Source organism: Primulina tabacum, chromosome 4 (genome assembly GCF_025594145.1).
Source record: "Primulina tabacum isolate GXHZ01 chromosome 4, ASM2559414v2, whole genome shotgun sequence".
NCBI classification, from domain to species: Eukaryota; Viridiplantae; Streptophyta; class Magnoliopsida; order Lamiales; family Gesneriaceae; genus Primulina; species Primulina tabacum.
The window spans coordinates 765,366-777,947 of NC_134553.1; the positions used below are offsets into that span (position 1 = coordinate 765,366).

At 36.6% G+C, this 12,582-nt stretch overlaps 3 protein-coding genes across 7 annotated transcripts; 2 read left to right on the forward strand and 1 right to left on the reverse strand.

Moving 5' to 3' along the window:
• The first annotated feature begins 233 nt into the window (after positions 1 to 233).
• LOC142542149 (uncharacterized) lies at positions 234 to 2,421 on the forward strand. The gene has a single exon (XM_075648632.1). The coding sequence runs from the start codon at positions 362 to 364 to the stop codon at positions 2,216 to 2,218; it is 1,857 nt and encodes a 618-aa protein (XP_075504747.1). The 5' UTR covers positions 234 to 361; the 3' UTR covers positions 2,219 to 2,421.
• Positions 2,422 to 2,935: 514 nt separating this feature from the next.
• On the reverse strand, positions 2,936 to 5,135 carry LOC142542150 (F-box protein At1g70590-like). 3 transcript variants are annotated; one of them, XR_012819478.1, is made up of 3 exons: positions 4,491 to 5,135; positions 4,065 to 4,275; positions 3,422 to 4,034 (listed from the first exon to the last, which is right to left on the reverse strand). XR_012819478.1 is itself a non-coding variant. In XM_075648634.1 (2 exons), the coding sequence occupies exons 1-2, from the start codon at positions 5,014 to 5,016 to the stop codon at positions 3,156 to 3,158; spliced, it is 645 nt and encodes a 214-aa protein (XP_075504749.1). In that variant the 5' UTR covers positions 5,017 to 5,135; the 3' UTR covers positions 2,936 to 3,155. The 3 variants fall into 3 exon arrangements, 2 of the variants coding, with proteins under 2 accessions (XP_075504749.1, XP_075504748.1); XM_075648634.1 differs by lacking the exons at positions 3,422 to 4,034; positions 4,065 to 4,275 and adding an exon at positions 2,936 to 3,274; XM_075648633.1 differs by having other exon boundaries at positions 3,422 to 4,275.
• A 2,880-nt stretch (positions 5,136 to 8,015) lies between these two features.
• On the forward strand, positions 8,016 to 12,084 carry LOC142542151 (protein POOR HOMOLOGOUS SYNAPSIS 1-like). Of its 3 annotated transcripts, none has more exons than XM_075648635.1 (8): positions 8,016 to 8,490; positions 9,418 to 9,534; positions 9,638 to 9,703; positions 9,776 to 9,879; positions 10,138 to 10,340; positions 10,421 to 10,482; positions 10,699 to 10,726; positions 10,882 to 12,084. In XM_075648635.1, exons 1-8 carry the CDS (start codon positions 8,215 to 8,217, stop codon positions 10,938 to 10,940), a joined length of 915 nt encoding a protein of 304 aa, XP_075504750.1. In that variant the 5' UTR covers positions 8,016 to 8,214; the 3' UTR covers positions 10,941 to 12,084. The 3 variants fall into 3 exon arrangements, with proteins under 3 accessions (XP_075504750.1, XP_075504752.1, XP_075504751.1); XM_075648637.1 differs by having other exon boundaries at positions 10,439 to 10,482; XM_075648636.1 differs by having other exon boundaries at positions 10,144 to 10,340.
• Positions 12,085 to 12,582: the final 498 nt, after the last annotated feature.

A 12,582-nucleotide genomic window follows, 5' to 3' on the forward strand; every position in this document is an offset into this window, starting at 1 on the left:
AAAAAATTGTTGACTGAGTCTATTTTTAATTAATATCTCTCGAAAGCTTCATCGACTATTTCCATGGTCATCTCTCTCAAATTTTTTAATTTTATAATATTATATATTTAAAAAAGTAATTATTGAAAAGATATATATGTATTATAGAAATATTATTTGATTTTAATAATAATTATGTTCTAAAAAATTTATTAATTTTCGACTTAATAATGTCTAATGAGACAGACGTAAGAACTCAGAAATAACTGTCTACTATCCAGTCTTCCCAACACGTCAACCACATAGATTCCTTGATCCAACCGAAAATTCCAGTTCAAAATTCCTCTAAAATCCGCAAACTTACTTTCTTCATTCATCGACAATGGCGGCTGCAATAACCCCTCCAAAACTACAACCCCAAGATAACCACAAAGCAATCGAGCATCAAGAAAAGCGGATCGAAGATGTCTTGTCGTTCCCGATCCTTCTATCCGATAAGATTCACGAATCAGTTAAGGAAGCAAAGTTCTTCAAATTCGAGTGCTCCGAGGTTGGAAAACAAGTCGAACGTCTCTGCCAGATGCTCCGCTCGGCCGCCCGTCTCGCCACCTCCAACGCCGCCGGAAGCACCTTCTATGACCGACCCCTCCGGCGCATCACAGATGACGTGTCCAAGAATCTTGAAAAATCAAGAACCCTAGTCAACAAATGCCGGAGGCGGAATATCCTCCGCCGCGTCATGACAATAGTCTCCGCCGCTGATTTTCGGAAGTTGCTCAATCTTCTGGACTCATCTGTTGCTGATATGAGGTGGGTTTTGAGCATAGTTGACGGAGGTATTGTTCTTACATTGCCTCCCATTGCTAGTAACGATCCTATACTTTCTTGGGTTTGGTCATTTATTTCCGCGTTGTATGTGGGACAATTGCAAGATAAAATCGAAGCTGCCAATGAATTAGCTTCTTTAGCTAGGGATAATGATAGAAATAAACAGATGATAGTTGATGAAAGGGGACTTCTGCCTTTACTAAAGCTCTTGAAAGATAGCTCCTCAGAAGAAGGCCAAATTGCAGCAGCCACCGCACTTTATCATCTAGCTGATAATGCTGATAGGGTCCAAGTTATCGCCAGTGAGTTAGGAACTCTCGCAATCGTTCAAGTTTTAAGCGAGTCACCAATGAGGGTTCAAACAAGGGTGGCGAAGTTAGTGGCGAGAATGGCTGAAAACTCCCTTCTTGTTCGGGAAGGTTTTGCTGAGGAGAACGTGATTAGGCCGCTTGTGACGATTTTAGCATTTGATTTATTCGTTGATGATTCTAAGCTCAAATTCGGGAAACAAAGTATTCATTCTATTGTTCAGATTAACCAAGAATGTGAAAAGAATAATATATACAAGCCAGGGATTGGATCATCGCCTTTGCATAATCATTACTCGGTTAGAGGTAATCATCACAAGGAGAGGGAGAATGAGAAGCCAGAGGTGAAACTTAAGCTTAAAATTAGTTGTGCAGAGGCATTATGGATGTTGGCAAGGGGGAGCGTGTTAAATAGTCGGAGGATCTCAGAGACTAAAGGGTTGCTTTGTTTGGCTAAGCTTGTTGAGACGGAAGAGGGGGAGCTGTTGAGCAATTGCTTGATGACAATAATGGAGATAACTGCTGCGGCTGAATCTAATGCAGACCTCAGAAGATCGACTTTCAAAACAAATTCCCCAGCTGCTAAGGCAGTTGTGGACCAGCTTCTAAAGGTGATTAACAATGCTGATCAGCCAACGTTGCAATTTGCAGCTATACGGGCTATAGGTTACTTGGCTCGAACATTTCCAGCCAGGGAGACAAGGGTCATTGGTCCCTTAGTCATACAACTTAGCCACAAGAATCAGGACGTGGCTACAGAAGCCGTTATTTCACTTGTGAAGTTTGTGTCTTCCGAGAATTTTCTTTGTGTAGAACATTCTAAGACAATTATCGAATTTAGAGGCGTTCCTCCTCTAATGAGATTGTTGAGGGGAGATGGAAGGACACGGTTGCATGGTCTAATTCTTCTCTGTTATCTTGCGATTCATGCTGGAAAGAGTGAAGATTTGGAGAGATTGGGGGTACTTAATGTTTTGGAGGGGGTGGACCGAGTATTTGTTGTTCATCATCCTGAATTGAGAGAACTGATATCCCAGGCAATATACCATCTAAGTGTGTTTCACCAGTCCCACTCTGGTGTGCTTAATACAAGGCAGTTTTAGGTCACGTTTTTTGAAGTTTTTTGTGAATAGGAAAGGGATTGCATAAAGAGCTATTGTTTAATTATGCTTAAGTTGTCAGGGGAGTGATGCATTATCGCGTTTGAACCCTATTCTTTGGGATTTTTAATTCCGTTGCTCGATAATTTGCAGCAGAAAGCACACATTTATCAGTTTCTCCCCTGTTTCTAGTAACTTTTGTGAAATGGTTTTTTGGATTATTTATGCAGTTATGGCACACTAAATCTGATATATATCTAATCAACAGAGTAATATGCAATCGTTCATTTTAATCAAGCACATGATTTAAACTAATGAAACAAAGCTGCTTCTAATGAAACACAGCTGCTTTCTTGATTTAAAACTCGTGAATATGTAACCTAGGTTTCAATGCTTATCAATTTACTCGAACTCGAGATATAAAGTTAATTTTTATAAAGTTTTATTTTTAACTCTTATTACATAAAAAAATTTTGTAAAAAAATTATTACATAAGATTATGAGGTCTACCTGAGAGAATAACTTGAAATTTCAAACTTTTAAAGCCGGAGCAACTTGGTACATATGAAAGTTGAATTCGAGCATAATATAATAATGGATCGAGTCTGAGTCGATCAGATATGCAAGCTCGAATTCACTGCTCGAGAACAATTAAACATTTAAGCACTCTCCACTCTTGAGAAGTACCACAAGATACAAATAATTCTCTACCTTTTACCATATAAGCCAATTTGATACATGACCAACTTTATAGCAACAGTCAGTAAAAAAGGATCAAGTTTCATACAATTCACATTACACCTGGTATTCTCAGTAGATGCAACTCAGTATATACAAAATGAAGAGCTATCCTAGGTACGAAATATGCAAGTAAAAGTGTCAAACAAAGATTCAGCAAGTGGAAGGCAAAGCACGCCAATTGTCAGCAAGAAACATTGCTCTATTGAATGACGATGCAGAAAGTTGCTGAAGTATAATGTTTTTCACATGAGCTGCAGCCCTCTCGCCAGACCTCGTTGCCAGCTCTAGGTACACCACAGCCTTCAGCATCTCCCCTTCCTGTGCAAGTAGTAATGCAATCTCAATGAATTACATAAACCGATAAATATATGTGTGTGTGTGTGTGCGCGTGTGTGGTATCATGCTGCTACCAAGTGATGGCACGGCGAGAGAGAATGAAATGAGGTCTTTCATTTATTTATTTGGAATATCGGCTACCAGCTTAAAATATTTGGACTACTGCTATCTTTTACTCCCCGATCTAAAATATTTCTTCTTCAAAACAGTTAGGGTCAATATTGCATCCCTATAATCAAACAAGACAACACTGAAAGTGGAATCACTAACATTGCACACTATTTTCATGGTTAATATCACTAAATGCGGCTTTGTGACTATGAAATTTTGCACGTGAAAGAAAAAAGAAAACACCACTTGCAAGATCAATCATATTTTACTGACTGAGAATAAAAGGCAACAAAAAAGATTTCTAGCATAAAGATGATAATCGGATGCTAACATACACCTGCTTACATACCAAGTCCAAAACACCACCACAAATGCATACTAAAATTTTATTCCTAGTCAACCGTCCATTTTAAAATACTCAAAATCGTTATCACAAGCCGTACATTGGCATCAAAGGAAGACACCGCAAGTATGAAAGCCATAAATAATCTTGACTTCTTTTACGACTCATCAAACGATGGTTTCAATACATGAACAAGAAGGCAGGGAAAAAAGATTTCAGATCCTTCCACAAGCAAGGGAAATTCTTCTTTAGTTTTGTATTTAAAGAAAGGAAAAGGCAATCCCTTCCCTTGCCATTGATATATACGACCAAAACTACCACAGAGAGATAAAGTGTTGCGTCTTATCAATTCAATACTCCTAAACTTCTTATTTTCAACTCCGCATATTTGAAAGGCTGAAAATTGCTGGTAAAGAGGGAGGCAAGTCCATTTGGTTTTCCCCTTTTTCGTCCATTTTCTTCCAAGGAAACACAGGTAAAGGCATAGCCTCCTTCAATCCACTTTTTGACCCCTCCAACCAAAAATACCCTGTCACATTTCTTAATGAAGCATGAATTTCTGGCTAGATGATAAAGAACATCAACCAAATTCCAAATTCAGAATGCAAATTGAGCCCACGAGGCACGAAATAAATTTCAATAATTTTTTAACAAAAACAAAATGATATCAAATTCAACCCTCGAGCACAAAAAAAAAAAAAAAAAAAAAAAAAGAAAAGAAGAAGAAGAAATTAAACAAAGTACCTTGCAAATACGAAAGAGCCAAATTACACTGTCCAGCTGGATCCCCAAGCTCGGCTGCTCTTCTATACCAAGAAATCCCCTCCTCCCTTCTCCCCAATTCCCAATAAATCAGCCCCGCATCAACCAAAGCAAGCGTGGAGCCACGCGCCGCACCTTTCAAGAAAGAATCCAAAGCCTTGCTCAAATTTGCCTTCATCCCCCAACGTCCATGCTTGAACCTCTTCCCCCATTTCAAGAATACCATCGCCTCGCGCAAGGGCTTAAGCGCGTCCCTCCACGCTCTGCAAACAAGGGAAGCAGCCCTCAGGTCCGGAAACGCCGTAATTCTCGCAAGAACATCATAAGGGAGGTCGGAAAAATCGGGGCTTTTGAACAAGGAAGATGACGGGTTCGGTTTGGAAGTGAAGTATGAGAGGTAGATTTTGTAGGACTTGGTGAAATTTGATGAAGTTTGAGGTTTTTTTAAGAAAGGGAGAGCTATGAAGTGAGGGCTGTCTGATTTGCATGGCCATGTCTTCTGCTTCATGAGGATGAGTAGCGGCGGCTGAGTTTCGGGGCAGCGGAGGGCAGGGGCATGTGAGTCACGTAAATTGAAACGTCAGACAAAATGAGAAAGGCCTTGGCCTTGTGTGAAAGAAAGAAAGAAAGAAAGAAACCACGTTGGAGTATAGGGATTTGCTTTTTCGAGAAAAGCACGCATTTTATAAAACTATACGAGGATTTATGTAATTTTTGGAAGATCAATTGTATTATCACCCTAACTCAATACTAATACTATCAAAACACAATCACCGACTAATAAAATATATAATTATTCAAGTTAGATTTTATATAGCGAAACACAAATAAAAAAATCACTCGAAAAATTGGGGAGTCTGAACGGAAAAGAAACTAAGAGAAACGATGATTTTTTTTTTAGTGAAAGCAAATAAATTTTATTTTTTTGCTAGTGCTTCTTTCCATTTTTATAAGGAATTAATCAGGAAAAAAAAATTTCGTTTCCTCCCATTTCCAAACGAAACCAGTCGTATATTATTACTTCTTGATTTTTGCTCTATGTTGACTATTTAGGTATATATACACAAATATTAATATATAATATTTGTCAATGAGAAAGGACGTGTGGGCCATTACATCAGCACCTACCATTTTTACCAACACGGTTTTAAATAGATGCCCCCCATTAGTTATAATTATTAAATGAAATATGTACGTCTTTATCTACTTGTTCTATCCACGCTACTTAAATAAATCTGGTGAAGTTCCCAGTTTGAGTTGCAAGCCAAAAATGGAGAGCAAAGGTCTAATTCTGGTTCTGATTCTGTCTCAAATTCTAAGCATTAATGGTCTTCCTCTTTCAAGCTCCTCTTTTGTATCATCAGGTAAATATATATATATATATATTTACTTTTTGTCAATTATATATATTGACAAAAAGATCAGAGTACAAATAAATTAATATTTGTTTTTTTCTTTCTCCTCTTTTTGTAAACAAAGGAAATCCAGGGGCAATTCCCTCGTCATGGCATCGTGGAGCTGGGAAACTTGCTACTGATAGCGGGACTGTGGGATCGGGTGCAACCGCCGTGAGTTTCAGGGCGGCGCTAAGCACTCCGCCGCCGCCAATATTCAGCGAAACACCACCAAGCTAATAAATTAAATTAGGATGCTCTATTTTTTTCTGCCAACAAATATTGCTGCAAAAAATTAGCCATAATTTTCTTGTTTGCCTATGAGTGTTTGAGCCGAAACTCCTTGCTTTATTTCTTATTTTATATATTTAGACGTTTACAGCAAGTGTCCAGTAAGTTGAACTTTGGAAAATTTGTTCCCGGAATTTCCAGTTGGTGTGATCATTTATCATTGGAAAAAAATTCCAAATATATATATATATATATATATATATATTGATTTATGGTCGAATCCCACAAATGTTATTTTAATCTAACCTCACCAGAGCTTGATAAAGTATAGAGTAAAAAATGATTAAATGTGATGACTTCCTATTTAACCAAACTTTTCCTCACCTATGTTTTTCTTCTTATTATTATCTATTCTATTTCTTCCATTCTCGTATCCATATATTTATTAAATTCAGAATTATTAAATTTAAATGTGAATTATTAAATTTAAATTAAATTATAATGTCATAAAATTTATCCCAATTACTAGCACTAGCGCTACGGCTGCCATCGTATTTTGGTGTGACCATTTTTAGTGTAAGTATTACCTTTATTCTCTTAAACAAGTTAATTTTCAAATTATTACCCTACTGACCCTATTCCATAAAAATATTATATATATATTTAATATAATTGCTAAATTATTATTTATATAAAAATTTAAAAATTCCTTATCTATACAAATAATTAGTTTTTTTTTAATATAATCATATCATTAATTTTTTTTAAAAAAAAACACACATTATTTGAAATACAATTACAAATTATGATAAAATAATTACTAATATTTTCAATATAATGGTTTATAATTTATATAAAAATTTAAATAAATGCAAAAAATATTACTAATATTTTCAATTTAATGATTCACAGTTTTATATAAAAATTACCTTTAACTCAAAAAATATTACGAACAGGAACAGGAAGTCAATCATACAAATATAATAGTTTAGAAACAAATAAAATAAAACTTTTTGAAAATTTTAAAATCGCAATTCCACGATTATCCATCATTTTAACGTCCCTGTATATATACATATTACATATAGCCTACAAATATCTGGAAGCCGCTGAGCTTGCCCCTTTAATTGCTGTCTTGTCTCCTTGAGATAATTTTTATTATGTTTGGGATCTTCAGTATGACTAAGAATTGCTGTCTTTTTGTCCAGTATGTTGCGTATGTGTTTTAAGTTGCAGCATTCTCAAATGATTGCCGCCTGTTTTGAGCATGAATTCTTTTTACCCTTGATTGAACGAATATGCCAGCAGCTTTGTTTTATTAAGTTGATGTCGTAGAATCCATCCCTCGGTAGCCTTAGTTCTTATTGCGCGGGGACAATCGTCTACTAATTTACTTCTTGCAAAAACGAAACATCGTAATTTTACTATGTTAACGCTTTATGTTAGAAATATTTGAAGATAACACTCGAACAAAATGTTGATTGAAAAGTTATTTTGTTGCTCCAAATTTCTACTACACATATTTGCATATTCTTGTGTTTTGATTATTGAGATTTTAGGATACAATTTGCTTCCTAGACTTGTTAAGCGATATATTTTTCGTTCCTTCACTTGTGTAGGTTATGTAAGATCGATTTCTTTTCTAGCAATGATTTTACCATAGGTATAAGGTAAGTGTGTTTACTTGTGCATAAATATATATATATATATATATATATGTGCGTATTTTAATTATTTATGTGTTATACTATTCTACGGTATGTTATCACAAGATATTACAACATCCAATTTAATATTTATCTAATACACGCCATTTTTACCACCATATTAAACAGAATACTTTCGTTTTCGGGAATTTTTTTTTGGCTTTGTATAATATGTGAGTGGAATAATGCGGGTGCCGTATTATTGTTCCTTGCTCGGCAAATAAGTGGCGCATACGTCAATTTTTTATTTTTAAATAAATAAGTAATATTTCTTATATAATTTTTATTTTGTAGAACTAATAATTACCCGACAAAAAATTGCGACTATATGAACGGCTCAGCTCCAAATTTTCCCCGCAGTTCGAAAATTCGACAATGGCGGAATCAACAGAAACAAATCCCTCCAACTTAACCTCCTCGGTCATAGATCAATGGAATATTCAATACGCGCGCTTCATGAACTACAGCTCCACCGTTGTCAACCACATTCATCCTTCTCTCACTCCTATCTCCGCCGCCTGGAAAAATCGCCATCAAGGAGGCACTTGGATCACCACCTTGTCCGCTGCCTCACTCAAGCTCATATTCCAACCAACCGCTGAGGGGTTGGATGACGCAGTTCTAACCATTTCTCTTCGATCTCGCGTACTTGTAAGTTGAAAATTCCGGTGGAAAAAATTTCTCTGTATATGATGTAGTCTGTGATTTTATCGTTTCACTAGTGCTCGAATCAAACCAATTAAAATATAGTGTAGAATTTAGGCTCGATTTAGGTGCTTGAACGAGATCGATCTCCAGCACATTGATTTCCTGTAAATATTTCTGACATGTCGTACCCTGTGATGTCGTTAATGTACGTTATTCAGGTGCTTGAATAAGATTGAACAATCTCCTGCTATTTAACATGTAGCAATATCTATATGTTGTAGCTTGCCCATTTTCTGATCATAACTTGATTTGGCTTGATATGTCTACATTGAATGAGATATACATTTTCCGTGTAAGTTGTAATTCACAGTGAGAGAAGTGGACTTGGTGCTGCTTATACGTTGTTACCTTGATGTTATCTGAAATAGTCGATTGGATTTTCTCTTTAAAAGTATCCTCAGAAAAGGCTACAGAAGTTCACAGAAACAAAAGTTATTTGAAGTAATTATTTGTGGCCTCCAAATCTCATCTCAATATTTTTGGCAAAGAAGAGCTTACTTTGGATTCCACTGGCAATTAAATAGTAGGTGCCACATTTAATTTATGTGAGCCCCAACTTTTGAATTCAATTCATGCCAAATTCTCTGAATTTTCGATTTGTTGCATGTGATCCAGTTTGTCACGACAGCTCGTGCGCAATTTTAGTTATTTCAAAGGAAGGTCTATTTATAAGAAAAGTACAATTGTGATGTTTCTCACAATGAGAAGGGGATCCCTGACATTACTCTTCTTGTTCTCTGCAAACAGAAATGTAACCGTGATTTTGTCCTCCAAGTCTAATGATACCCTGGTTGGGCATGGATAGTGTAGTATCCTGTATTTAGTAAATTTGGCAGGGATACTATTTTAAAAATTTTAGTTGTCTTACAGGAAGAACATCACATCTCAAAGATGTATTTTTCATGGCCTCAAGTTTCATGTGTGTCTGGGTTCCCTGCAAGGGGGAGCAGGGCTGTCTTTGTGAGTTATAAAGACGGTATTGGTCAGGCAAGTTGCTGGAACTTCGACCCTCGTGATAATTTTTCAAGGATTCTGTGCTACATTTTAGAATTACCCTCACATAAAATTTCAAGTTTATGCTTCTCCACAGATCCAGAAATTCGCACTGCATTTTCTCACCATCTTTGAAACAGAAAACTTCATGAATGTTCTGAAGGTAATAATTATAGCTCCTGAAACTAGTTATATGTTTCCACTTGGTATAATAATGTGACTAATGTCTACTCAGGAAATTTTTCAAAATGAAAATCCCCGACTGCTTGAGTACCCTGGACTTAAATCTGAAATATCATCCCAGGCCGAGGTATTACCTTTGGATGGACCCACATGCAGGTTAGTAGAAGTATCTACCGTTGACTTCTCGCTGTCCCTTTCAATGAACTTTGTCAACAACGAAGAAGAGTGACTAGTATATACGGGTGGACCAGAAAATTCAATCAAAACGAATTACTGCATCAAGGAGTGATAGTTTCAACTTTTAAAAAATTACAAAAAAAATTTGAAGACGTTTAGTGGGATGGTGACTGGGCAAGGTCTACCTCTGGTTATAAATTCTTTTACAAAACGAGGTCTGATCTCATGCTTGTTTAGTATCAGGTCCGATGGGGATTGGCAGTGCACAGCGTCAGCAGAAACCAGTTCCAAGCTAATGCTTCCAGTCCTTGAATCTAATGCAGTTCAAGAACAATTTGTACCTGAAACAATAAAAATTCAAGAAGCCGCAGAGACAATTGCATCGTTTCCTCCCAGTTTCAGGCAGTTATTGAATAACTGTACCCCTGCAGTTGATGAGGGTACTTTGCCTCATTAGTGATATGCTTACTATGCCCGCAGTTGTTTTGTTAATTCTAGTCCTCTGGCTTACTGTTGCCAGTTAATTATCTGTGTGCAGCAAAGCCTATTCAACACGAGGAAGATCTTAAAACCCAATTTATGGTACACCCTCTTTTTTTTTTCCATACAATATTCTCTCCTTTTTGCAGGATTCCATAGCTTTGTAAATATCTTACATTCACATTGAGTTTGAGATAAATATTTAACCTAATCTGGTAACATGTTTCAAATATTTCACAGATCCAAGATATATAGGTTCAAAGTAATTGTTGGTAAAACCATTGCTGCAGTATTAATTAGTTATTATCTTTCTTACAGAGATACCTGGAGGGAACTTCATTACAAGGTATGAATTTAGAGAAGCAATCATCTTCTTTTGAATTGTTTGGTCATCAAAGGAACAAGCAAAAAATAACCGAAACGAAATTACTAATTGATTAAAATCTTTTGGATTTGTGCCTAACTACGTAGAGGTTTGGTTTGATCTTCTAAACATGACAGAGATGATTGCAACCGTTGACAACGTCATCAACGAATTGGGATATGATATCGCTCTGTAAATGAAGCTTATCAAGTGACACCACACTTCAATTATATATAAATATACGGTAACTAGTTGTGCTCTATCATTCACACTCGGATGTACATTTACAAGTGTGCTGAAGACAAGACCATGCATATACTTTTACTACCTTGGAATCTTCTGGTTGGGCTTGATAGTTATTTCAAATATATGGAGTGGGTGGATTTCAATCTCTCGTTTGTCATTGTTCTAATTTACATATTCGACATCAACATAGTAACCTCAAACCACTATCTTTTCTGTTTTCCTTGCCAACGAATTTGAATCTTTAGTCTATCACATGGAATAATGATTGTGTGCATTGTAATGCACAATAAATAATTAATGCTGAACATGATCTCGAAGTACAAATCTCAGATAAAATGGAATGGTCATCTCCATACTCAGAAATGGCAGTACATGAAAATACTATATTTCGATCAGTTAATCTGAAACAAATGCACGTGTAAATTTTTCTACGACCCCACCTTGTTGGAAACGTGAATATCTCATCAATTACACATTAATCCACTCACTAAATATTGACAAAAAATAAACACAGCATTAATATTTAATGGATATTAAATAAAAAACCTCAGAGAATAAATTAACGGGACTCATGGCTTCGTCTCAACAATAGCCAACAGAGTGCTGCTCAACTTCTGTATCTCCGCAGTTAACTGATCCACCTCCGTGGAAGAAATACCAAACTCATCAAGCCCATCTTTGCAATCTGAGAAAGAAGTTGCAGACAGGTAAACTCTCAAAGAAGAGTCGGGATCATTCTTAACGAATCCAAGGCAAGATTGGATGTTGTCAACCAGGGATTCGTAAGTTTCATGGCATGTGCTGTCGATGGATTTTTTTGTCTGTGGCTGAAAACTGGACGGCAGCTTGGACCCAACCATGTCAGCTATCGATTTGGCGGCTTTGGCCTTCTGTAGGGCGGCATTGAGCACATTAGTCATGGCTTGCTCCCAGGTTTTGGCTCCCTTTGCGAGAGAGTTGCAGAAGGTCTCGTCATCAGCGGTTTTGCAGAAGGGGTTGGCGGCAGTGGCGGTGGCGGAGGAGATGAAGAAGGTGGTGATGATGAGGGCAATAGAGAAAGCAGTTGCGGTTCTTGGTGAAGCCATTGTGTTTCTTGGGGGGACTTTGATTTTTATTTCAATATTTCTCTCGCTCATTCGTCCTTTGAGGCGTTTGAATGCCAATTAAGGACGTAATAATAAAAGGGCAATTGGGTTTTGGTTTGTAGTTGTTAAATAAGTGTAGGAGTGGAGGCGGATGCTGCGTTATTTTCTCGTTTGTTTTTGGTTTTTCGTGACTTTCCTAAATTAGGTGTGGATTTTATTGGATTGTGTTGATAACGGTGTGTGTTTGGTTTCCACTTTTGAGCCTTGAAGTTCGATGAGCCATTTCTTTGACTCATGGAATGGAATAATTCTCGAGAAACATAACTGCCATAGATAATGTAACTCGGAAGGATCCAACATTTTAACCTTAATATTAATATATTTGAATTGGTTCCGTACTAGCTAGTGCCATCGTGCGATAGCTACAAGAGTTTCTCTCATATTTTACTTAAATTTGAAATCTTAAATGTGTTTTAGATTCATAATGTAAATGATTTTCATTTATAT

What these genes read in the sequence shown, in the direction of transcription:
- LOC142542151 (XM_075648635.1), top strand. Translation starts at nt 8,215, where the DNA reads ATGGCGGAATCAACAGAAACAAATCCCTCCAACTTAACCTCCTCGGTC. An exon ending in ATAAAGACGGTATTGGTCAG is followed by an intron (nt 9,535 to 9,637) that starts GCAAGTTGCTGG and finishes GCTTCTCCACAG; the next exon opens with ATCCAGAAATTCGCACTGCA. An exon ending in ACTTCATGAATGTTCTGAAG is followed by an intron (nt 9,704 to 9,775) that starts GTAATAATTATA and finishes ATGTCTACTCAG; the next exon opens with GAAATTTTTCAAAATGAAAA.
- LOC142542150 (XM_075648633.1), bottom strand. Translation starts at nt 5,016, where the DNA reads ATGAAGCAGAAGACATGGCCATGCAAATCAGACAGCCCTCACTTCATA. An exon ending in GGCTCTTTCGTATTTGCAAG is followed by an intron (nt 4,276 to 4,490) that starts GTACTTTGTTTA and finishes GAAATGTGACAG; the next exon opens with GGTATTTTTGGTTGGAGGGG.
- LOC142542149 (XM_075648632.1), top strand. Translation starts at nt 362, where the DNA reads ATGGCGGCTGCAATAACCCCTCCAAAACTACAACCCCAAGATAACCAC.